General features: G+C 32.0%; 1 protein-coding gene and 2 pseudogenes across 1 annotated transcript; 2 read left to right on the forward strand and 1 right to left on the reverse strand.

Moving 5' to 3' along the window:
- Positions 1 to 9,529: 9,529 nt before the first annotated feature.
- On the forward strand, positions 9,530 to 9,633 carry LOC144545392 (small nucleolar RNA R44/J54/Z268 family; annotated as a pseudogene).
- Positions 9,634 to 11,487: 1,854 nt separating this feature from the next.
- On the forward strand, positions 11,488 to 11,587 carry LOC144545391 (small nucleolar RNA R44/J54/Z268 family; annotated as a pseudogene).
- Positions 11,588 to 18,850: 7,263 nt separating this feature from the next.
- Positions 18,851 to 21,462, reverse strand: LOC144545213 (putative receptor protein kinase ZmPK1). The gene has a single exon (XM_078293800.1). It carries the CDS (start codon positions 21,364 to 21,366, stop codon positions 18,979 to 18,981), a length of 2,388 nt encoding a protein of 795 aa, XP_078149926.1. The 5' UTR covers positions 21,367 to 21,462; the 3' UTR covers positions 18,851 to 18,978.
- Positions 21,463 to 27,481: the final 6,019 nt, after the last annotated feature.

Consider the following 27,481-nt stretch of genomic DNA (forward strand, 5'->3'; position numbering starts at 1 on the left):
TGTATATGAAATAAAATTTTCAATAGGATATTGAACCTTATATGTTACGAAATCTCGTAACCTTGTTGATGGTTGTCTATGACGAGTTGACCTCCTTCTAGGTTGTTCTTCAATATTTTCGCCTTCTTCAATATTTTCTTCTTCAATATTTTCTTCTTCAATATTTTCATTTTCTTCCTCCCCGGCTCCACTTTGAGGAGTATTATTATTTTCTTCCTCTCCTTCTCCTTCTTCTTTTTCTACTTCTTCTTCGTCATTTCCTACAATTCTTTGCTCAATAATTTGATTAGTAGACATGGGAATGACAAAGTCATTTGTGTTAATTTGATTATCAATCTCATGTTTATTTTTAAAATATGGCTCATTTTCAAAAAAAGTTACATCTCTAGAAATATAAAGTTTTTTATTTATAGGATCATAGCATTTATAACCATTTTTTTTTAGATGAATATCCTAGAAAAATAGCTTTTATAGAAGTATGATATAATTTATCTCTTTTATTTTGGTGTACATAACATGTACATCCAAAAACTCTTAGGTGGTTAAAAATTATTTTTCTTTGGTAAATAATTTCTAATGAACTTTTATTTTTTAAAACGACACTTGGTAACCTATTTATCAAATAAGTTGCGGTGAGAACGGCATCCGACCAATAGATTTTTGGAATATTGGTTTGAAACATAAGTGCTCTTGTCATTTCAAGTAAATGACGATTTTTCCTTTCGGAAATTCCATTTTGTTGTGGAGTATAAACACAAGTTGTTTGATGTATGATTCCTTTTTGCTTCAAAAAATTTGAAATTTTTTTATTTACAACGAACCCCCTTTGCTCCCCCTTAAGGTTGCTTTGCCGATCACCTCTTCCATTCTCTTTCCACCATTTCGGCCGAAGATGAGAATGAAGAAACCAACAGCTCTCTCGATTGTGTTCTGATTTTTTTTCAATTAGTGCATCTCTCCTCACCACTAAGGTTAGGGTTCTTATTTTTTATAGCGAATGCCATGTTGAAAGGAAGAAAAATGGGGCTTCTGGTTTTGATATGAAAGAAACTGATTTTTCTTGGTTTTGATCTGAAAAGAACAGAAATTTCTGGTATTTTGTTGATATGGGCAGCTTTTGTTGTTGGAATTTTTTGGTACGAGTATTTTCTGGGTTTTTTTTTTAGTATTTTCCTTCCTGGTATTTTTCTGGTATTGACTGATAAGAGAATCAGTTTTCTGGTATTATGACTTTTGGAAGGTTATCGAAGGTTTTTTTTTTTTTTTTTTGTGATCTCAAGAACAAGGCTCTGAGAAAGGTTTTTTTTCCTGTTATATTCTGACTCAGTGTTTTGAGCCTTGATGGTGCTGCAGTCTTGTAGTGCAGTCTCTTGTAGTTTGTTATTTGCGGAATTGAGATAGAGTTAGATATCCCGCTCTGATACCATGTTAATTTCTATAGAAACAGAGAGATGAGAGAACTTGTAATTTTTCTGATTTTTTTCTTGTGTATTGTCTAAAGCATATACAACGGTATATATACCTTCCTTTCTATTTTGTACCGTTGACGTTCCAACGGTTCATTTCTAACTATTCTAAATTACAATTTTACCCTCTCTTTATTTTACAATTTAACCCTTCTAATTTACTCTATTCTTCAACATTAGCTCAATAAAATTTCAAGTATTGATCGGCAAGTAAATTAAAGAGTGGAAGCAGGACTATATCAATGAAAATATGAGGAGAGAAATGGATTCATACATGATGTACCGTAGTGACAGTGAGATAAATTTGATGATGCGAATGAAATGGAGTAAAATATATATTGATAAACCATCTATGCATGTGTACAGTCGTATTTTATATTGTTGTTAAAAATATTGAATTAATTGTTTGTTAATATTGATGATTTTTACCACAGAAAACGTTTAGATTGTATTTACAACTTGGCCAGATGTTACATGTTTGATATATTTGTTGGTGTTTTTAATCTATTAAATTTGTTTCCATTCACGCAATCATCAAAACTATAACTAATTAATAGTGATTATCAAAACAATATCAAACTATATATTTGTAACTAAATTTTCTTGCGCTAATATATAACTCAAACAATATAAAAATATTAACCCATATTTTCAGATAGTATAAAAATTTATAGAATAATCTTAATTTTTTTATAACTTGTTAAAAGATTGTTGCGCAAATATTTGTTATACAATATATAATACAATACATCAATATGCAATATTGCCATACGTTTTTTACAAGCATTATAATAAGCATAATTAAAAAAAAAATGTTGAAAAGTTGATAAAGTGATGGTACCATATACTAGTGTACTAAGAAATTAAATTGTTCAAGCCCCATTTGAATTGTAATCCAAGAGACCAAGACTAGTTGATTAATTTTGTAATCCAAGAAATTAACTAGTAGTTGATATTCATCACAAACAAAGAAACAGTGACAACGAATCCCACTGAATCTCGCATTGTATGGTTGTTGGAAATCAATTTTTGCCCAATAAATTTTTTTTTTGGGGGGTGGGGGGGGGGGGGGGGGGGGGGGGGGGGAATTTTATAGGCCGAAATTTTATTAATATCCAAAAAAAATTAAAAAAAAAAAAATCAAATTCTATCCACTTTTTAGCGGAATTTTGAAAAATGTCCAAATCGGTGTAATTAATCTCTTTTCGGTGAGATTCTCACCGGATTTGTTTTTTTTTTTCCTATAATCTCTTTCCAATGAGATTCTCCCCGGATTTATTTTTTATTTTTTACGAAACAATTTTTTTATTTTTTTTTATTTTTTATTGAAATATTAGAAATATTTAATATATTTCTTTGAAAATAGATGAAACACAATATAATTTGATTTATTATAAATATTGTGACAAATAACCCAGATCAACATTTTTCAAGCCGGAATTTTTGTGGTTGTAAGAAAAAATAATATATATTTTTATGTGTTATTCGAAAAAAATAAAAATGTTTGGATTCTGAGTTATTGATCCAAGTTCAAAAGTCACTTCTAAATAAATACAGAAAATATTATCATCCTTCTAGTACATTTAATTTCTAAAAAGTTGTAACTATTTTTTAAAAAAACTTTAAATTATTTAATGATTTTTATTCAAAAATAATTTTCAAAATAGATACAACTTTTTAGAAATTAAATGTACTAGAATGATTAATTGATTGTATAATTTATATATCATTAATTAACTTAATTAAATTATACAATCATTAAATAATAATCTCTTATTTAATATATCAACAATATAACTTAATAATTATATAATTATATATTAATAATAATTATTAATAAAAACATACTAATTATATAATATTATTGTAATAATTATTTAATATATTAATAATATAAGATACTAATTATATGATTATATATTAATAATAAGATATTAATATATTAATAATAACTGTAATATATTATAATATTACTATAACAATTATTTAATATATTAACAATATAACATAATAATTATTAATAAAAGATACTAATTATATAATATTATTGTACTAATTATTTAAATGACAATTCTGATATGATTTTTATTGGAACTCAGACCTGATACGACCGGATCCATTCATTTAAAAAAAAAAAATTAACCTAAATACCATCCAATTGTATCAGTCGAATGATTTTAAACTTGGTCCAAACAAACCTAAAGAATTGAACCATTAAATGGCTTGACTCTTATCACTGTGCAATTTTTTTTTTTATCTCTAGTAATTTAATCTTATTTGTAATATTGTGAAATCATTACTCTTCGGTTTGAAGGGATGATTCCGTAAACTTTAAAGAGACGTGACAGTTTATGTACAAAGGGACAACTATTGAGGTATCTTTTGAAACTTTAGAGCTGACATCTGATTTATGTTACCCAGATACACTTCTGTATACCCCTCATGTCTGACACATATTGAACACTGACACTTCTCTTATACGTATACGGTCACGATACGTATCAGATAAGCCAGTTGGCATATCAGGTGAATTGGCATATCCCTACCCTCTTGATACGGTCTTAGATGCCGTATTGAAATGTGTCACTGACGCTTGAATACAGAGCTGATACGCTAACAGATGCTTTAAATTTTTCCTATGAGTCACGCATGGACCGAACTTGTTCTCTCCATTTCAATTTTGGTGCACCGTAAGCTGTGAACCGCGCATAGACCGTGAGTTGAGCAAAAATTGGTGCCAACTGCTAGCCTCGAATCTGGATTCAGTGGTTAATGCAACAACCCCTTAACCACTACACTTTAATTTTGTTCTTACAATGCATTAGCTAATATACTTAACTTATACGATATACTTTATTTAGGATTTTTAATATTTAATTTATATAGTAATTAATAATATAATTAAAATATTAATAAATTATATATAATTAACGTTTCATATCTGAGATTTTTGAAAATTACCGTATCACCGTATCCGTGTCGTATCCAATACGATACCCATACATGTATCCATGCAACATAGCATCTGATCAAACTTACCAGGTCCGCATCTTCAAGTAACTCAAATTTGAATTTCAGCTGATCATATTGTACGGAACGAAACTCAAATTTTGAATTAGGGTGTCCAAATTCGAACCTCCATTATTTCCATTTACAAAATTTTTGGGTTCGTTTTCCTAGGTAATGATACATTAGATCTCAAACCATTATTTATTTGTATAATACTCATTGTGAGACTGATCAATGGTTCGCTTGTATTGCGACTAACACTACTAGAATTCACACTATTAGCAATGACAATATGGCTATTTTCAAGGACTTACCTTTGAAAAAAACCCAAAAATAGATTTTTGCAAGCACCACCCTTAGAAATACTCCCGTCGCTAATATCCTCGTTGGAAATAACCAGTACTTCCAAGAGCACCGTTGGAAATACTATTTTCTCGCTTTTTTCAAGGGCCTGCCCTTGGAAAAACTTTAACACTTGACTCCTGTTTGGATTATTTCCAAGGGCTAAGTAAATGGAACCCACCTCAATATTTCCAAGAAAGCAAATGTGGTCCCCACCCGAGTATCTAATTTCAAAAAGTTAGTAAGAAGAAATAACTAATACCTTTGCATCTATGCTACTGGATTGAGTATGAAACTGTTCATACTAAGTTCATGTCAATACACAGTGCAAAAGCAACATGTACTATGGATCAGTTTGTAGTGTTCTTGATGCTCAATTTGATGATTTTATTACAAAAATGTATGCACAACTTAACCAAAGACCTTCATACAACCTGTGTACATGTTTTCTTTCATTTTTTCAATATTTTTAACAATTTATTTCATCACTTCTCAGTTTGTGAGGTGCAGTTTCATCATTCTGACATGCTGTTTTGTAACTTTTGTGTAGAACGAACCATAGATCCAAATTGGATGTTTTTTGTGTCTAAAATTTCAAGAAGTTATGATCTGCACCCACAATTAATTTCAACTCATTGTATTGCCTAGAGCTATGCCAAACTTAAGTTTTTCTCAATATTAGTTTTGGTTCTGTACCAGTTTTTTTTATTTTCTGACAACCATTTTTGTATAATTTTCATAGGACAAACTACAACTCCAAATTGAGTGTTCTTGGTACCAATCTCAGGATATTAAGATCTTTCACCATGATTTATTTCACATTTTTATGGATTTTCTAAATGAGTTGAATTTGAGATTTTGTACTGGGAAGTACTGCACTAGCAGCACTATTGTACCAGTTTTTGCATTTCATGAGGAAAAACTTTGAGAATTCATTATAAATGGTAGTAACTATAATGTCATTAGTTTAATTTGATTTAGAACAAAAGCATGTTTAGCAAATATATCCTCTCTTTAATTGTTTAGAATTTCTCTTCCGGTCAAATACTAAAAATACCATTAATTGCTCAGCTCTTTGCCTCTTTCATAATTGAGCATGTATGTTATTTCATGTATGCTATATTTCATGTTTTGACACTCATAAAGAATGTGTTATATAAATTATTTTGTTGATTAATGAGGTATATAATTTTTGGATTATATTCTCTTTTAATTGCAAAAAATGTGGAGGGCTAGCCAATTGCAAAATTGCAAAAAAAAATTGTTGCCCAAATTCATAACGATACACTTACAGTTATAATTATAAACAATTAGCAAAAATCATTACAAAATGGATAAACACAATAAATTTTCAATCTAATGTATTATTTTATATATCTCAATTAAATACTGATTTGCTATTGTGATTTACTTTTGTTAAAAACATCTCAAATAAACAAAAATATTTCTGTCTCTAGTGACTTAACATTTCCAACGGTAGCCTCTTGGAAATAATAAGTTCAATTATAAAATAGTATAAATTGAATCAATAAAACATTTTCAAGAGCATAGTGATCCAGTATTTTCATGAGCCTTCAATATAAAATAATATAAACGGTCTAAGAAATACATTTTCAAGGGTGGCTCTTGGAAATAATATATCTCACTATTTCCAAAGTATTTCCAAGCACATGGTTTGAGGTATTTCCATGGTCTATCAATTAAATATAATATTATGTTTGTATGGCGGGTAATGGGTCATGCAAAATCATTTTCAAGGGTGGATAAGAAACATTTCCATAGGCATGCAGGGGGAATTTCCATGCATTACTATTTTCAAGGGCCCACCATTGGAAATTGTTGAATGTGTCAGCAAAAACTATTTTATTTCCAAGAGCCCTTCCTCCCTTTGGAAATAAGGTATGTTACCTATAGAAAAAGTGTGAATTCTAGCAGTGTAATTTTTTTGTAATATATACGAAAGAGTTAGAAGGGATTTTCTCTAACTTAGTCTGTGAAAGAATTAACTTTGATGGTTGCTAATTTGGGTTGTAAACGGATACAGATAATCACTCCGTAGTCGGAGATTATCTGAAGCTGGATTAAACGGATATGAAATTGTGGATACGGATACAGATATACATATGGTTGAATATCTATATCTGTATCTGCAATTATTCGGATCCGAAATTACTCCCAATTGTCTTTGATTTTACTGCTCCAGATAAAAGTTGTTATATAATTATCCCATATTCATTTCAGTCTTAGTTGTGGGATAAATAATAATACAATATGGTTTCCAATTTAATCTTTTTTTCACTGGCGATGGTGCTATAATAACGCTATTTTCTTTTCTTTTTAACTCCATTTCTCCACTCTCCATTTTTTTTCATTCAAGACTTTAGCCCGTGAATGTAATATTTTAGTCTCTGTTAAATTGGTTTTAACCATTATTTCAAGACAACAACAAGGCACTCTTTTATATCTTAAAATGTATAACTCAATTATCCGACAATTATTCATTTCATATTCGTATTTGAATCCATAGAATACGTATTCGTAGATTATTCGTTCCGTATTCGTATCCGTTTAAGGTGGATTTGGTTTTAAATTTTGATATCTGTTCACTATCCATATTCGCTCATTGAAAGGCAATGCGGATATGGTGTTAGCATTATCCGCTCCGTCTACACCCCTATTGCTAATGCATAATGCATAGCTTAAGTATTTTCTTCTATAAAATAAAGAAGAAAGTTCATATATCTTTATTTTTAAAAATTTTAATAGCTCAAAATTTAAAACTTAAAAATAAAAAATAAAACAATTAGATATGATCTCCATCATTTTATCTATAGACATATAAAAAATTATGATATTTTAATTTTGTTGTGTTTGTTATTAAGAGCTTGTAAAAATGTAGTGATGTAAATAATTTCTAGACGTTCATTTTTCAACTTGTTAATTCACATAAAAACAAAATCGAAATGTAATAATTTTTTATGAGTACGTATTGAAAATCATATAGATCACATTTAATAATTTTATTTTGATATTTATATTTTAAATTTAAAATTATTAATGTTTTAAAAATAGAGATATAACGGAGGCGGAAAAAAATAATGAAAGGATTGGAACTCTCAGAAATAAATGTTTTTTATTGGTTTAAGGGGCCGTGATGTGTTAGGCTTAGACAGGCCGTAAGGCCCAAAATCAGTCGAGCATCTCTCGGTCTCTCTATTTCTTTGATTGGGATCTCCGCAGAGCAGACATGCGCTTGCGCAGAGAAACAAATCCGTATCACCCCAGGTACTGGGGTACAGGCGATGAATCCGGACCATTCATTTCACTTGGCACGAATCGTAAAGCAGACACCCTACAACCGCTACCGTAACCGGATGGAATTAATTTGGGCCGTTCATTTTTATTAATTGCACCTCAGGTAACCCCTACTGCAAAGGTTCTCTCCCTCCGCCGCTGTCTCAGGGATTAGACCTCTTTTGATGGGATAATGAATTCGTTGTCTTGATCTCCGTCGGTGATAAATTTGTGCTTGAGATTTACTGCCCTGACTTTAGGTTAGTCATACAACTTAGGTTTGTAGCTTTGTGCAACTACAACCCTCTGAATCTGTCCATTTTTATTACTCTCAGTGTGAATTGAATTTCTCACGAGCACAAGATTGTTCTAGTTAAGAGTTTATGTGTAGAAAATTTTGTCTATTTGACCGGAAATTAGATAAACACATTTCAATAATAAGGTGGTTTACAATACTTGGTGGTTCCAATTTCTTCAACTATTCTCTACCAGGCTGATGTAGAGATGTGTGATAAGGCTATTGGAAACCTCCTTTACATGGTATGTCTGATAACACCTTTTGATTCAAATTAAATTCTGAGCTGGGATCTAATTCTTTGAGCCCTTTTGATTCAGATGTGTTTGTTCACAGACCTAAGCTAGTTAAGTATGTAGTCTTGACAAAGGTAAAACTCAAGGTTTACTGTGTTGAAAATGAATGATACCATGTCCCAACTAAAGCCTGATTTAGTTGCATTGCCTATTATTAGGTTAAATTAAATCAGTTGGAAGTCTCTGGCAATCCTATTATTAGGTTAAATTAAATCAAGTTTGCTGCATTGCCTTTGTTTAATCAAAATAAAGCCTCAATTTACTACCATCAGTTGTCATGTAAATCTTTAAATAAAATCCAATGCCAAGTTAAACTCAATTTACCATGAATGTTTCAATTAAGGCAGTAAACATTTCTGATACTTTTAAGTGCATATATCAAAATAAACTTTATTTACTGTCATCATGTGAGAATAGACATGCACTGAGCCTTGTTGTGGTCTGTTTTCCAATTTTTTTCATCAACTTATTTTCATTTTATTTGTATATAAGGTAAACTGGGACTATATTAAGGCACAATTGCAAAAGGAGGGCCTAAACAAAGGTGCTCTCCCCCCACCGCTGTCTCAGGTATTATATCTCGTCTTTAGTATATTTCTTTCTTTCCTAGATGAACATGAAATCTCCTTCTCTTGTGTTCAAATTTATTGTAGCGCCATCGCCTAATAGTCCGCCGTTTGATCTCTTCTATATTTCATGCTATTTTTTTGTTCTTTAACAAGCTTCTGATAAAGAAAATTTCAGTAAAAACTGAAGCTTTTATTTTGTGATCTTGTGAATTTATTAATTAATATTCATAAATTCCAAGGGATTTTGTTTGATGAGGTCATGCAAGTGATGAAGAGAATGTAGACAGGGATTCTGTACTCCTTTTTGAATTTCCATAAAGGGATGAAGACCTTGGTCTAATTGGGAATCTCTCTCATGCTTTATCTGTTTTCTTTAATTAATTTCCACAAGCCACTTTTGAATTTTCTATATGATCTTTGCATGATAAATTCTTCTTATTCTTGTTGATACAACATTATGTAACCTGTTGTTTATTGTATGCTCTTTTGGGTGTTTGCTTTTGTTTAACAATGTATTGTATTTATTGTGATGAAGACCTAATGATGTTTAATAAGTATAAGAATGGAGATCTGAAAATGATGTTCTCTGTTGAAGCCCGATAAGGATGTACATTAATTTCGGCTTTAGGGTTTTGGGTTAAGGGTTTATGTGTGCATGAAATTCATATCACCTAAGGTACCTCAAATTTTGAGTTTGCATCCTGACTGTCCGATCTGCTTTGAGTTGCATTAGGGGATCTGGCCTCTGTGTGCAAGTGTGGAATTCGGATCCCCCAGGTTACCTGAGGGTACAATTAGGAAATCCAGACCGTTCTTTAACTTTGGCATGGATCTCAAAACTGACCCTCTATATCTACAACAGGCACTGACTTTGTTTTGGCCCGGCTGGGACTAAATCCAGACTGTTCTTTCCTCATTGTACAAGTACGGTACCTGAGGGATCTGGATTCTGTGTGTATTTGCCGAAATTTTTATTTATCCTAAAAAAAAGGAAATTCCAAATATACCCTCGTATTTTAAAAAATTCGAAAATGACCCTACTGCTGGAGAGAAAACAAACACGTCGGAGTACACATCTGCTGCCATAAAAGGCTGTAGAAGCTTGTTGCTTGTTGCATGTGAGCCATGCACATTTTTATATGGGCCCCAGAGAACAGTGTGTTGAAAAATAAGTAATGATGCTTACTGAGGGTCTTCACAATGCATTATGTATTTCATTACTTTGTTTTTATTACCTGCTGATTTTTGTAGCTGCAAACTTTTCTTTCTGTTTCGCTTGACTACATTTCATTTCACTTTTCATTAAATTTGACTCTTATGATGCCAGTAATGGGTTTAATTGTGCGAATTATCAGATTGCACTACTTTTCTTTGCTTTTTAAATGGTGCTATTGATTGATTGTTTTTTTTTTTCTAGCTTTTACTCTGCATTGTTGTTGTTTTGTTGGGTTGATGATTTGATATTGCTCTACAACTGTTGTCATTACTAAATGTTTTTTATTCTTTTATTCTAAATTATTGGCCTGATGATGAAAAGATGTGGTAAAAGAATATCTTAAATTCTATGTCAGTGTTGAGCCCAATATATAATGCTGTTGGATGGATGGATAGATAGGAGGAGAAGAGGGGTAGAAAATCACTTGATTTAAAGATTCTAGACCATTCAAAAGTTGTGATTTTATCTAAAAAAATAGTAAAAAAATTATAAAAAATGTAAATTTTTGTCTGCAAGTAAATTTTCATATGAAAATCATGTTGAATGGTTGAGATCGATTATTTAGACTTTGAATATGATAATATTGATCTGTAGTACAGACCAATCTGCGCTATGCATAGTACGTTAGCCTCACTCATGTATTTTTTGTTGCTGCCTATTCAAAGTTTGAGATATCTTAGAGGATGTGAATTTGCCATGCGTGGGGTTACCACTCTAGATTTTTTTTTCTGACATGGTTGATTTACACATTATATATTTGGGCTCCAGTGACTTTGGCATGTTGAAACAGTATAAACACATTTATGAACAGTCTGAAGGCCTAAATTTCATTTATTTTTATGATTTCCCCCCCAAGTAACATATATCTCCTCAATAGGGAATATATGTTTGGCTTTTGCATGTATCAAGATTTGTATAGTTTGAATTTAGTTTTGTTATTAAAATGTGATGCAGGGTTTTCATTTCTCAAACAAGTTTTAGAGCTTGATTTTGATCTTTACAAGTGATGACGATAATGTAGACAGGAAAATCTGTACTCCTTTTTGAATTTCCAAAACGGGATGAAGACTTGGTCTAATTGGGAATCTCTCTGATGCTTTATCTGTTTTCTTTAATCAATTTCTTCAAACCACTTTTGAATTTGCTATTTGATCTTCCCATGATAAATTATTAAAATTTTCTTTTTCTTTTTTCTTTTTTCTTTTTTCTTTTTGATACAGCATCTACTACACGGTGAAGTATTTAATATGTTGTTTATTGCATGCTGTATTCGGTGTTTGTTTTGGCTTAAAAAGTGCAATTTATTTATTGTTATGAAGACCTAATGATGTTTAGTAAGTACAAGAACAGAGATCTGAAATGATGTTCTCTGTTGAAGCCCAATAAGAATTTACATGAATTTGGCTTAAGGGTTTTGGGTTAAGGGCTTATGGCATGTTAATACCTATTCTTCTCTCCTCTTCTCCTTCTCCGTCGCCGCTTGTGTGTGCATGGAATTTATATCACCTAAGGTACCTTAAATTTTGAGTTTGGATCCTGACCGTCAATTAGGGGTGTTCATTGGGTCTGGTTTATTTGGTTCTCAACCAATCCAAAAAAGTTTGGATTAAATGGTTCGGTTTTTCGGTTTAAATGGATATGTTTGGTTGAATTTTTGAATTGCTGCAGTTATTTATATCTGGTTCCTGTGAATTCGCATCCCTAAGATATCTCAAATTTTGAGTTAATCTGAACTGTTCAGCACGAATCTTAAAGCAAAAGATTTTATATTAATACTGCATGTGCACCTAAATAGGCCTCAAAAATACTTTTCAGCCCCAATTTTGACATCAACTGAAAAGTTGAGATAACTCGGAGGATATGGACCTGATGCTTATTGCATGTGAGACATGTACATTTTTTATATGGGCCCCAGAGAACAGTGTGTTGAAAAATAAGGTATTATACTTACTGAGGGTCTTCACTATGCATTTTATACTTCATGTTTTATTGCGTACTAATTTTTGTAGCTGCAAATTTTCCCTTGTATTCATTAAATTTCATTATGTTATGCTTGACTACATTTCATATCCCTTTTTGCTAAATTTGACCCTTTGGATGTCAATAATGCATTAAATTGTGCGAATTATCAGATTGCACTATGATGATTTCTCTATATTATTGCTTGACTGCTTATGTCTACTTTTTACTTTTGCATTGATGTTGCCTTGTTGGTTTGATGGCTTGATGCTGCACTACATCTGTTGCCTTTATTAAATGTTTGATATTCTTTTAATCTAAATTACTGGCCTGATGATGAAAAGAATATCTCAAATCCATGTGACTGTTGAAGCCCAATATATAATGTTCTATGGATTGATGGATAGATTGATAGATTGATAGATTGATATATACAAGAGTGAGTATATTTGAGTTTGGATCTGGACAGTCTAATCTGCTTTGGCACAAATATTAAAGGGACCCCGTGCATTCCACCTTGGGTCGAATTCTGCATTAATGCACCTTTTGAATTTAGCTCAGGACTGTCCGATCAGAATCCAGGCCAATTCGGCCCATGACTGCAATGAACAGGGGACTTTAAGATTCGTGCTAACATGTAATGGACGGATCAGATCTAAACTAAATTGGTGTTAATGAAGAGGATATGAATTCGGAATTCAGATTCTCTCAAACTTTTGAGTTTTTTTTTTTTTGGAAAATCTCAACCATTCAAATACATTTTGCACGAATCTCAAAGTACACAGTACTGGCCCCCGCGTTATCCCCTAATAGAAACCGTACACATCAGTCATGCAAAAGATGAGATATCTCAGAGGATATGCACTAATGGATTCAGATGCCCCCGGTAAGGAGAATTTGGATCCCCTCGGGTACGGAGGGTACAGTGACTAAATCCAGAATGTTCTTTAACTCTGGCACGAATCTCAAAATGGATTTCCTATATCTACAATAGGAACGAAATTACTTTTGGCCCGGCTGGGACTAATCCAAAGACCGTTCTCTCCTAATTATGGGAGTACGACAGGTACCAGACTGAGTACAATGAGCTCCCAGCCTAGTGATTGGAATTCAGTGCCTATTAGATATAGGGGGGCTTGTTTTGAGATTCGTGCTAGATTAAAACTGACGACTCAGATCTCATTCTACTCAGGTAGGTATTGCACTGGGAATATATGTTTTGGGTCCTAGCCACGTGTGGGCTTGCCACTCTGGATTTTTTCTGACATGGTTGATTTACACATTATATATAGGATTATAGGGTGTTTGAACTAGGCAAACCAAAGTTATAATTCGGTTTCAAAAATAAAACCGAATTGAACCGATTTAGCATTGCAACTGAATCGAACCGAACCAAAGTTTTATCTGACATGGTTGATTTACACATTATATTATATATTTGGGCTCCAGTGACTTTGGCATGTTGAAAGAATAGTATAAACACATTTATGAACATTCTGAAGGCCCAAATTTCATTTATTTTTCTGGTTTTTTTCCCCTCAGTAACATTGTTTTCCAGAATTTTGATGTTTGTGTGTCTACCCTTGTTGATGATATTGTTCACTGTCTTCTGAACAGTTTTTTAAACTTGTGTAATTATAAGATTTGCATCTATTGCTCCGCCGCATTGTCTTTTTATTTGTGAAGAATTACAGTATAGCATTTGTGCTTTCTTGTTTTGATTCTCCTTTATTAGTGAAACACTATCAAATTTGCAGTTATTGTTTGCATAGAGTAATTTTAAGAGAACAAAAAAATGGTTTTTGCTAATGTGCCAAAGGAAAAAAAAATGATACTTCTTTTTTACATTTTAATTATCTTTTTTCCTTGTCTTGTAAAGTTTAGTAAATTTGTCCTCTTAAAATTTAGCTAATATTCTTGTACAACAATATTAAATCTTTTTTAGTGAGATTCAAGTGAATTGGAAAATATGATAAAATCTGCACTACATTTTGAATATTAAGAAAGGATGAGACTTGATTTCCATGAGATTCTCTCTGATGCCTTTTTTATTTATTAAGAACTTTTATGAAGCTTTTTTTGAAAGTTGACTTCACATTTTATGGCCTAACATAACTTGAATGAAGTTTGGCCTTTGCATGTATCAAGATTTGTGAAGTTTTACTTATTTTATTAAAATGTGATCTAGGGTTTTTTTATTTATGTAGTAAATTTTTAAAGATTGATTTTCAACTCACTTGAGTGTAATTTAACACTTTCAATTCAAAAATTGTTGTTAAAGCTTGGTACAAAATATTTTCGTGTGGTTTTTTCTTTGTTTGTTGGTGAAAACACATTTTATTTGTGGTTATGAAGGCCCAATGATGTTGTAACGAGGATAAGAATGGAGATCTGAAAAAATAGTTCTGTCGGAGACCTGTAAGAATGCCAGTTCCTAAACTACTCTGTTAAAAGATCGGTGAGCTTAAGAACTCCCTAGTTCTACTCTAAATACTCATATTCCATCTCTGGGTAAAATGGGTACATTCTAAATTTCAAATGAGTTCTAATAGAGAAGGTAATAAATTGGATGAATTTGTCAAATTTTGAAATTTAGAGGGGTAAATATGATATGAATTTTAGAGGGGAAAATATGTAAATTCAAGGTTTTTGAGGGGCACGTATGAAATTCACCTTTTCAATTAAGGTACTGTAGAGGATATAAATTTCTTATTTACAGCCCCCACTGGCGCCTCCCCCCTCAATAAAAGGAAAATAAAATAAACTGTCGGGTATGTTGCACTCTGGAAGCCATTGACATTTAAATTTGATCTCCAGGGACCTTATGTTGAAAACTTGAAATACTATCAATTTACTGAGGGTCTTCATAATAACATTCTTTGTTTGTTATCTTTTTGTGATTCTTTCAATTGATATCCTGCAGATCTGGTACTTTCTTTTATTGAGAATACTATTCTAATTGATGAAGTTTGTTTATATAGAGAGAGACTCAGTACTCAGTAGAACAATGTCTAGAGAAACTGATTCAAGTACAAATCATGTGCGTTTCCTTCCTATAATTCAAATTTGACGGTATACATAATCATGTGTATTGATTCCAACATCTTCTCAACTGTGATGTTTTGTGCTTTTTACCAGCAAAAGAGACACGTGACGTGACCTAATATCCTCTTCTGAGATATCTCATATTTTACGTGACCGACGTGTCCGATGCCTATTCGGGCATAGCGCATGGGGCAGTATTATTTGAGCTTTGAGATTTGTTCAGAACGTATTTGAACGGTTGAGGTTTTCCAAAAAGTCACGCAAAATAGGAGATATCTCGGAGGTTGCGAATTTGCGAACTGGGATACTAAAAAGCTGGAAAAGAAGAGAATCTGAGGGAGCCCAGTTTATAATTGGCCCAAACAGCAAGGGCAAAAGAAAGCTGAATTAATGCTGTGCATTTTGGGGTCAAGCAAATAATATATATATACCTAGGGTTCGCTGCAGAAAAGGAAAAAAAAAAAGAAAAAAAAAGGATACTGGCTTTTTCTCCAAAGTCTCTGGTCAAAGTCTCTGGTAAAATTGATTGGGATGCTGATGTTTGAATGGTCAAAGTCTCTGGCTTTTTCTCCAAAGCAATAGCCATGGTACTGTATACCATCAACTACTCCGATAACGATTTAATTCTTGCAAATAACCATTTTGCTATTGATATGATAAATTGGTTAATCGGAAATTGGATCATAATTGAAGGCCTGACACTGTCCCAGGTGCGAAATGCAATCCTTTAATCTTGCAGCACATGCATGTGTACAAGTCCAATGCATGGAATCCAACTTAGACCGCTTTAATTACCACAGGAAATATTTAACTTAGTTGATATGATTGTTTGTTCAAAAGACCAAATGCCGATGTCGATTGTGATTGCAAAAGTCTTGTAACATTTCCTTCCATGCATGGAATTCAACTTAGCCGAAGAAACTGTAGCGCTGGGTTATTTTGTGTCCCTCTTTTGTAATAACAATCAATGCAAAAATATACACAAAAGGATACTTTGGACAATTAGTTTATTGATAGATGGAAAGAAATAATTTACATTCAATAAACAGAGCAATAAGAGATTAGAAATGCTCATGTGATGGTACAAAATTCATACAAAAAATGTTCAAATTGATACTAATGTTACAAATGACTTCTTTTATCCTTTGCATAGTTCTCTGTCATCCGAGTCAATTAATTATTGATAATATATAATACTAGCTCTAACCGTTTTAGCCTTTCTTTCACCTGCATATAACTCTATTTCAGTCTCTGAGAGAGGACAATTTGTGCAGCAGCATATTCACCAAAGAAAGTTGGAAATTTACCAATCAAACCTGTCAACGTTATCTGCTCCACTATGGACAGCATAGTTCAGAGTGTGTTGTAGAAGATGTGAATAAAGAATGCGGATGATAATCACATAGATTTATAGAAAACCCAAGAGAAGAGAGAGAATCTGAGTTGCATACAACCCAAAACAGGTTAATTATTTTAGATATTTTATGACATAAATAAATAATTAAAGTTTGTTAACAAAGTTAAATGTAATTCGGATTAGCAGAGTGACTGTCCCAAATATAAAAGTATTCAAGAATTGTTTGTCAAAGTTTAAAGTTAGAACATAAAAGTATTCAGGAATTAGTACATCCTTTTAATCATTGCATCTTTTCTACAATTATATATCAGAACATGAGAGGGTTGCAGATACAATTCTATATTAGAAAGCTATTAGTAACAGACCCAGTAGCGATAAAAAAAGAAAGCTAGAGGAGTTTTACTTGTATCAATGTTTGTCTTATGGAGAGAGCGTTGTGCATGAATCTTTACTAATTGGGATAAAACGATCCAGCAACTGCTTGAGGAAGTATAAGACCAGTTGAAGTTATATCTATAATAAGAGGAACACTGCATAGCACACTCTTCCATTAATACACTTTACATACTGAAGGTATGACAATACCAAACTGGTACTGGTACACTTTGGTATGAGCTGGAGCAGAGAATTGGAACCGGATAGACTGGTATAAAGAAACTGGTACACTGACAGAGAGGAAGGAGTGTACTGGACTGGTATTGACATATTCTGGTATGAGGGGGACATGAACCAGAGACCTATCGCTTCCACTTTATACCGAGGAGTGAGAGAAGGGGAGATCAAGTTTTTCTGAAACTACAGCTGTATAATGTTTATGGTATGAGGTAGGGGTACACACGGAATATAGGTACCTGTATAATTTGGCTTTCCAGATTTTCCCATTCGGAGACTTCGTCTTGTTTTGATATAGCTTTCATTTCTTTATTTAAGGGAGCGCATTGCACTTTTGTAAACCATGGATACAAACTTTGTAACTGCAATCATTAATTAAATGTGGGCAAGACCCATATTTTTTCTCAAAAAAAAGTTTCTTCTTCTTTTTATTCTTCAAAGCTTTTATCCCAAACAAGTTGAGGTAGACTAGAAATAAAACTCAACTGGAATTAGCAATACAGAGACTTCTCAGGAGCTTACCCATCCTAGAAAAATTTCTTAATGTGGAATTTCAATTCTAAAATAAAATTCATTCTAAGAATTTGTTTTATCTCAACGAAATAAAATATAAAATCTTAGTAAAATACCATACTCATTCTTTTTTCCAAATCAGAAAGAAATGTTTCATTTATCAAACATAATATTTTGTATTCAAAATTCTTGAGCTTTTTTTTTAAGAAAGAAAATTTGTAATTTTTTTATATTTATAAAAAAATATGTTACTATATTTTTATATTTTTATAGTATATATTTTAGGATATATTTTATTTGACCAGCAATAATTTTTTTAATAACTAAAAAGAAATTTTACTAGTACTATTACTGCCCAATTTGCGAGGTTTTCATTTACACAAGGAGGCTATTATTTTGACAGTTGGCTTGCCAAGCCTATCACAAACCCTCTTTTTTTCTAGCTTGGGACAAGCCAGCGGGTTAAAAATAAAAGAAAAAAAAAAATATTTTAAAGTTACAAATTGGGTACGTTCCAATGGGTATTAGATAAAATTCAGTTTGATGTCAGATCAAAGTTATCTTATCTGTAATATTGACTTGCACAAATCTTGATGCAGGTCGAACGATTCCAACCTGACATCAAACCAAATTTGATCTGATACTCATCAGACCGCCCTACTTCTAAAAGTTATGTTCTGTCTTAAATGAAAAAAAAAATCACAGAGAAAAGTGACATTACTACAATTAAAGTATGCCATGAAATTTGAATAAGATGAATTACTTCACTTAGAAAAGTTGCACAAGTTATAGATGCATTGAGTTAAAAAATAAATTTAATGCACCATTTCCTCAGCAAAATCTGAACTGCCTTCCAGATTCTACTGATATCTAAGAATTGAGAATGTATCCGACTCTCTATTCATGAATATAACCTTATTAAATTAACGATTGTTATTGATACATGGCTTCAACTTGTGGGTACGGAAATTAATTAAGTAGTACATATAGCTAAAATATACTTTTCTAATTTAAGGAAAGGAGAATCTCTACTGCATCACTCATGCTCGGCCTGTTACTGCGCTCCTCTTCTATGCAAGAGACAGCCAACTTCACCATTGCCGCTGCCTGTGAGCAGTCAAAATTCATCTCTAATCGGGTATCCACAAAACCCGAAACCCAATTCGGTTCATCTCCATTTGATTTTTGCTTTGCTGTCTCGATGAGATCTCTCATAAAAACATCTATCTCATCCCCTTCTGTTGCCACATTTGAAACACACACGCCGGTGACAAGTTCTAGAAGCACAACACCGAAACTATAGACATCAGCTTTTGCTGTTATTGGAAGATTGAATGCCCATTCGGGAGCAATGTATCCCCTCGTACCTCGGATTCGTGACATCTCGGTGTTGGGACTGCCCCTATGCAACAACTTGGCCAAACCAAAGTCTGCTATCTTCGGCTCGAGATCGGCATCTAGTAGTATGTTCTCGGGTTTTACATCACAGTGCAGAACCCATTCAAGGCACTCATGGTGAAGATATGCTAACCCTTTTGCAACTCCAGCTGCGATCTTGTATCTTTCGTGCCAACCCAAAAAAATGTTACCATCTTGCGCCACATCAAAAATGATTTTATCCAATGACCCGTTCTCTACATACTCAGAAACCAAGATCCTGTGTCGGCCTTTAGAGCAAAAACCACAGACTCGTACGAGGTTTTTATGGTTAATGCGACCTATTATGCTTAGTTCGGCTTGGAACTCTTCTTCTCCTTGTGTCACAATATCCAATTTTTTGACGGCTACCAATCTCTCGTCATCTAAAATTCCCTTGTAAACAATTCCAGATCCCCCCCTACCAATCTCATATTTGAAATTCTTAGTTGCCTTCACCAATTCTTTGTAAGTGTACTTCCGAAAATGATTGGTCATTTCCTTGTAGCCATTCAAAACTTCAATTGGTCCGACCTCCTTTCTAAACATAAAGAACCATCCTAAAGTAATAAGCAGAACCTCTATGATCAAAATTGCCAAAGAAAAACTCAACAAATATAGAAATACTGCACTTCTCTGGCTTTTTGTGCTTGCTTTGGAGATATGTTCTGTAACATCACGATTACATGACGGATTGCGCACCTCGGGTACTTCAAGCCCTGATTGCGGTATGGAACTTCCCAGAATCTTCATAGTCACAGGAACTTTGAGATATATAGTACCCCAGTGGCCGGGATAGGTATTGCCATTATTTAGCGAAGATTTGAGGATACATGTCTGAGGTTTCATGTACTGTAAACCAACACACGAGCAATCTCTGATGCATTTCATTCTACAATCGTCAACAGAAATATCCTTAGCAAAGTAATAATCGGACCCCCAAAAGTCGGTTTGTGGAAGCATTACTAGTTTCATTCCGGCACAACTAAAACTAAACGTGGGTTTGCAACCTTTACTCCAATCGCTCAAATCTCTCATCTCATAGCCCGGCGGGCACGAACAGGATGGTTTCGGTGAATACACACAAATCCCACCCTTACCGCATAACCCGTGAACTAAGCACATTCGAGAAAAGGCTTGCCATGAAACATACCAACTACGGCTTCTCTCATCTAAACTATACAGCCTTAAATTGCCATCATAGTCTAGTGTTAGCCTTCTTTTAATCCCCTCTACATCAAAATCGGAAGCATAAATTGTGAGGTTATCACTTGATTTGAAATACCCATGGTCATCAAGGACCCCATATCGGGTGCTATTAGATGTTAACCATCTATTGTTATCCCATGGACTAGTACCAGGAATTGGCCAATAGATAGCAGAAAGCTGCGCATCTTCATAAAACAGCGATAGCATGTCATCATCACTATACCGACAAACATAATGACTCAGAGATATTAGAGATATGTTTGCTGATATGAGTTTTGTGTTCAAAGTGATTGGTTGACCGGGTAACAACGTATCGGTAGGATTATCGAAACTTTGCCAGAGATATGTGCCACTATTATTCATAATAACAAGATTTCCACTTTCTAATAGCTTTGCATGATTTGCACCAATCCCATTTGTGCCGGTGCTCCAAACAACCTCCTCATCATAATCCATTAGTACCATATTCCCATCCTTGCGAAACACAACCAGGGATCCTTTGCCATTGACGGGGCTGTTGCGGTTTGCGCTCCAAGCGATGGTTTTGTTATATGATTTTGAAAACCAAATTGAGAAGGTGAAGGAGTTGATGCCGACTTGGTGAAAGCCGCATGAGAAGGTGCCGTTAAGAGAGACAAGGACATCTGAGGAATCCTCTACTGAGAGAGAAGATCCTCTGAGAAGGAGATTGCTACTTGTAGCTGTGACGCATAAAATTGGAGAAAAACCAATTGTGAGTAACAAGATCAAGGTAATTTTGGTGTACATATCTTTTTTTTTTTTTTTGCTGTATTGGTGAAGAGAAACTTAATTTGAAAAACAGAGATAGAAAGAAAGAAATAACAGAACTTTACACAGATAAGTCCCAAATAATAACTCAGGTGTGTCCAGATTTTGAATGGAATTATTTATTTAAAAAAAGAGAGAACAAAAATCGACTAATCCATTATTAGTGAAATAATCACATCCTTGAACTTTAATTTGTCTTTTCTCATGGTCTATTAGTTCAACTTGAAATTTAATAGTGTCATTGATGGGTGCAAACTAACAATAAAAGATTCTACTTATCAATTAGGAATTAGTTAATGACACTAATCAATTAGGCCAGTCAATATGGTAAGCGAAATAGGGTTATGGACTTATGGTATGCTAACTATATAATAATATGCAGAATTTCGTTCAAAGATATTGCTAGAGCTATTTTAGCTTCATACAGTGTACTAGTCATATACTTCTTAATTTTATAGTATTGATATTGTGCTGCATAAATTAAAATAGCTTTGTTAATATCATGATACCAAAATTTCGTGCATGTCGACCCCTTTGACCTTAAATTAATAACTAGTAAATGTGAACTGAGGAACCCATGAAGAAATTTGCTTTGGTTTTACTTACAAGATTCCAATTCAAAACTACGACAGCTTTATTAAAAGAAAAGGGTTAGTTGTTCATATGCCCTTAAAAACTCATAAAATTATTATTTTTGCATCAAAACTTACAAAATTCTTATTTCTCCAAAAAATTCAAACCTTTCATATTTTTCAATTTTTCAATTTATTTGGATAATTTCAACTAAAATGATTTAATTCATCGTTATCCTCATGGTGACGACTAAAATTACCAATTGCCTCTAATTTCCAAAATAGTGCAAAATTATAATGTACCCCTTCAATTCATATCAACACTTTCATATTATTCCTAACTTAACCATACATAATATACCCGCAGGGATCCCTACCAAATTCGAAAGAAAAATATATATATATATATATATAGCTGGTTAAATATATATGAGGGTTCAAATGCACCGTAACTTTGTGTCCTAATATGCTCCACATCATTTATCTATATTTTCAAAGTCCGAACGGTCAATCCAAACTGCTCAACATAATCTTCATAATAAAATATGCTTGGAGACCAAATTTTATATTTTTTAGAATTTCTTTACTATCTTTTTACATAGGTACAATACCACTTTATCTGATGATCCAGAATCTCCTTAAAATAGTGATTTTGTATCTATCTCAAAAAATAGTAAACAAATTCTAAAAAATATAAAATTTGGTCTCCAAATATATTTTATTGTGAAGATTATATTGAGCCATTCAGATCGATTATTCGGACTTTGAAAACAAAAATAAAAGATGTGGAGCATATTGGAGCACAAAAATTATGGTGCATTATACATATATAATTCTCCTTATTCTAATATCCTTATGCTATATAATTCTCTTATGTACCGATAAAAAAAAGTAAGATTTGACGAAGACATATTGTGAAATATCGCTGCACCAAAAACATACATGTGACAGAAACTTCTTTTTTCTCAATTTGTAATAGCAAATAATAAAGCATATGCTTAGTTCTTTGGTTTTTATATAATGGGCTAACTCCTTTGAAATTAACGAAATTCGTATACTAATGGATGACTTAAATTTTGAAATTGTCTACATTAAGTAGAATTTAATGAGTAAAGGTGGGGTGTGCTATATTTATCAAGAAAGTTTGGTGAACACAAGCTTCAAATTTTATTGGATTGGTTTCAAATAACGAAACAGTTCAAACCGATTTACTTCACAAGTAATGTGTGTACATGTAAAATTTAAACTTTAAAATTTATTTAGTGTAAAATTAAGTGGTAAAAATGAATGCATTAAAATAATTTAGAACTTCATTTTTCATTATTTCTTTACCATTACTTTATACTAAATAAGCTTGAAAATTTAAAAATATTTCTATGTATCATGTACAGTATCTATAATCAAATTATTTTAAAATAATGGGACACACCTCTGCAATGTATGTACGAGTAACACAACGGTATCGATATTGCCTTTATAAAGTATAGAGTAACCATTTAATCTAGGAAATGACAATAATTTGGTCATACTAATTTCAATTATAATGATCTAAAATTCTGTACCAACCCTAAAGCAATATTTACAACTTTTATGTACAAACATAATATATCATAATAAAAATTTGAAAAAAAAAATACAATTATAAAATTATTCAAAGATAATTGTTTTATAATTGATTGGCAATTTACATCCAAGCTAAGTTGGTATATCTAGCCTTATGACAGTCAGTGATTCGTCCTTCAAATTAATTATATGTAATATTGTAATGATAAATGGCAATCTAAAACAGAATGATTATGAATAATTTGAAAAACTTTCTATGTTTTTATTATAACTTTGTCATATTATTTCGGATGCAGGTGAATAAATATTCTTTTGAAAAAGATTACAATTTTATGTTTTGAATGTTTCCAAATTCGGAATTCATAATCTTCACAAAAATATGTAATTAAATTGAATGGTAAAATTTGTTTCGCTAATGAGTAAACTTTTTATAATAGCCCATGTAATTACATAATAGCATTATTATACATCACAATCTCTTTGATAGCCAAGACACTTCACAAGGAACAAATGTGAAACGACGAGGCTTGCTAAATTCTAATATACATAGTTCTAAATTCTAATTAATATGAACTTTTAAGTGCTTACAACGAGTATTCAATACTTTAATAGGTCCAAACATAAATTGATTCATACTTAATACATGATTTTTCACAAGTTATTCAACATAAAACGCAATGTGATTGAATAAATAGAAAATGTGTGAACATCTTTTCGATCAGACATTATTCACATGTTATTCTTGTCTTCTTTATTGGAGATAAATTAGACTTCAATTAATTAGCTAGACTCTAATCCCAAAGTGTATTTATTATCTTAGTTAAGGATATTAATTGAGGGTTTGGTTAAAAGATTAGAACATCTCTATCCCACTTACTGATAAATTACTAATGTTGACGTTAAGAAATTACAATAAAAAATATAGATCAATTGCTAATTTAGCATAAATTAGCAACATGTTAATAAATATAGTATCAAATGGATAATTAATTTGTAATTATAGACAATTAAAATATATAAAGCTTGAAAATTTTAAATTATTAATATATATAGATGTAGTTGTAGAATGAAAATAATATAAAATTAATTGAGAGATAATTACTAAAATTATTGATGTGATAATTTTTTTTTTTTTTTTGCAATTTCAGAGATATAGATCTCAGAAAAGAAAACGGAGAATACAAATAAAGATGGAACAAAAAAAGGCTTATGTTCGTTTAAGACAGTCTCCCATTGTGCATACGAAATTACAAGATAAGTCTCTAACAATTAGGACTGGCAAAAAAGCTCGTGGCTCATGGCCCGCTAGGTATTCGTCCGTGACTCGATCGGTAACAACTCGTTCGTTAGTAGATCGAGTTAAAATTAGCTCGCTTGCTCGCTACATACTCGAGCCAAAATTAATGAGTTTGAGTTTGGCCTGGCTCGGCACGAGCCAACTCGGTCGTTAATGAGCTATTTAATATACATAGTTCAATAGTTTAATCGGATCCGTTCACTTCAGATTGGGGATATTATGGTCTATGGATGTTATAGCCAGTGCTATGGCAATTGCACTTTGAACTGTGTTTAAGTTGATTGGTAATTTTATATGGAATATGTATAAATTAATTATAAGCAATTAAATTAATTTGTATGAATTTGTTTGATTTGGTATGCATGAATTTATTCTGTGAATATATTTGTATGAATTTAGGATTTTGATATATTTGTATGTATGAATTTAGCTATAAACTTAATTTATAGTAGATGATTTGCTTAATTACAATTGAATTAAGAGCATTCCTCAGTAATTAGTCATATAAATATTATTTTGTTTTAGCCATAATCGATAAGATGTGTTATGAAAATTTAAGATATAACAGGAAAGAAAATATACAAATTTATAAATCTGCCAAATTAATAACGAGTTAGCTCGGCTCGCTCGGACAAGCCATGAGTTAGTCTTGAGCAATAGTTTTAGCTCAGGACCTAAAATCTAAACTCGCTCACTCAGCTTAATACACTAACAAGCCGAGTACAAGTGTGGTCTAGCTTGCTCTTTAACAGCTCTTTGCCACCCCTACTAACAATAAAGTAACACATATTGCAAAACAATCCATGATACTATGAATATTACATAGTATGAAAAAAAGGTATGACAACATTAGAGCATCTCCATTCTTTCTTGTAAATGCAAAAAATAAATTCATTTGCGATATTAACAATTTTTTTCACATTAATACCAAAATGTTTTCATCTCTGCAATTTAAGCTTCGTTGACGCGGCAAAAAGAATTAATTTGGCGAAGATATTTCTTTTTGTAATTGAAGGAATTAATATGTTCATACAACTTGTAAAATAATTACAAAAACTTATATAGTACTTCGAACTAAATTACTATATTAGAAAAATTACTAAATTAGCAACATGTTTTGCACCTTATCAATTCATCAGACTTGAATTTGATTGCTCTGTTAAGAGGCACAATTATTAATTAAGGCTTGTGTACTATGGATAACATAAGCTTATCTGTGTTACGGTTTCAAAAACTTATCGTATAAACATCAAACTTCGATTTAACTAGCTTAGTAAATTACTTATATAATGAACTTATAGAATACCAATTTTTACTATTTTTGAAAATTTTGTTACTATTTTTTATGATTTATGAAAGATGATAAAAAAAATAGTCTAAAATATTGACAATTTTCTTTTATTTTTAAGTCATTTTTTATCATCTTTCATAAATCATAAAAAAAAGTAAAAAAATTCAAAAATAATAAAAATTGATATTTTGCAAGTTCATTATAAAACCAATTTACTGAGATACCTAAATCGAAGTTTGAAATTTATTTAATAGATTTTTAAGACCGTAGCACAAATATCCTTATACTATCCATAACAATCAAGCCTTACTCTTATTAATTTGTTTGCTCAAATTCTTGTATTGGGTAGCAGAAATAGCAAATTTTTTAACTACATATAAATTTAACTAAAGAAGAAAATGAAGCAGCTAACGAAACCATTTAAAGTTGAATTATTATTAGATAGGGGTGTCAATGGTACCTTTTTAGCCGTTTACCCGACCCGTATCGTATTCGATAAGGCGGGTATGGGTAAGGTTTTCTTTTCGTTAGCTTATTGGGTATGGGTATGGGTAAGAATTTTTTTTCGTTAAATAAATGGGTAAGGGTATGGATAATGACTATTTCGTACCCGTTACCCTATAGGGTAATTATAAAATTCAAATATGTATTCAATTCAATTTCCAACCCACTTAAATGTATATTTAATTCAATTTCTAACCCACTTAAATGGTTATTCGTGTTTTTGAATTTTTATTCTTTATAAAAAATAATTTAGTTGGAATTGATTGCACATTTATTTTATTTTTTATTAGAAATGCAATTATATATGTGTTAAAATGAATGAGTTTTTGATGTTTAATTTGTAAAATATAATAAAACTAATTATTATACTAGTATTATCCGTTATTCACCCGCTACTGTTTCGTTACCCGATAAGATTAACGGGTAAGGGTAGGGTAGGGTAAGATAAATTTTTAATGTGTATGGATAGGGTATGGGTAAGATCAATTTTAATGGGTATGGGTATGAAAATGTCTCCACCCGACCCGTACCGTACCCATTGACACCCCTATTATTAGACCACCAATTGTTATTTCATAAAATAATGGGCCTGACGAACTACACGCATCGGGCCCAATGGCCTACAGCTATCCCAGCAAAACTTCTTCCCCAGTTTAACGACAACAAATTAGAATCTACAGAGCAGATCTAGGCTGTCTGATTTACATCCTACGGTCTTAATAAAGTCTGACCGAAGAACTTTGGACTCCCGATAATTGGCCAGCTAATTTAAACTAAGACAAACCGTCAGATTTTAATCACACAACCCAAATTTACCTGAAATTATCATGTTGTTTTTCACAATAGAGATGTGAGATGGTTAACCAA

The sequence above is a fragment of the Carex rostrata genome, chromosome 27, assembly GCF_964058835.1.
Source record: "Carex rostrata chromosome 27, lpCarRost1.2, whole genome shotgun sequence".
Taxonomy (NCBI): domain Eukaryota; kingdom Viridiplantae; phylum Streptophyta; class Magnoliopsida; order Poales; family Cyperaceae; genus Carex; species Carex rostrata.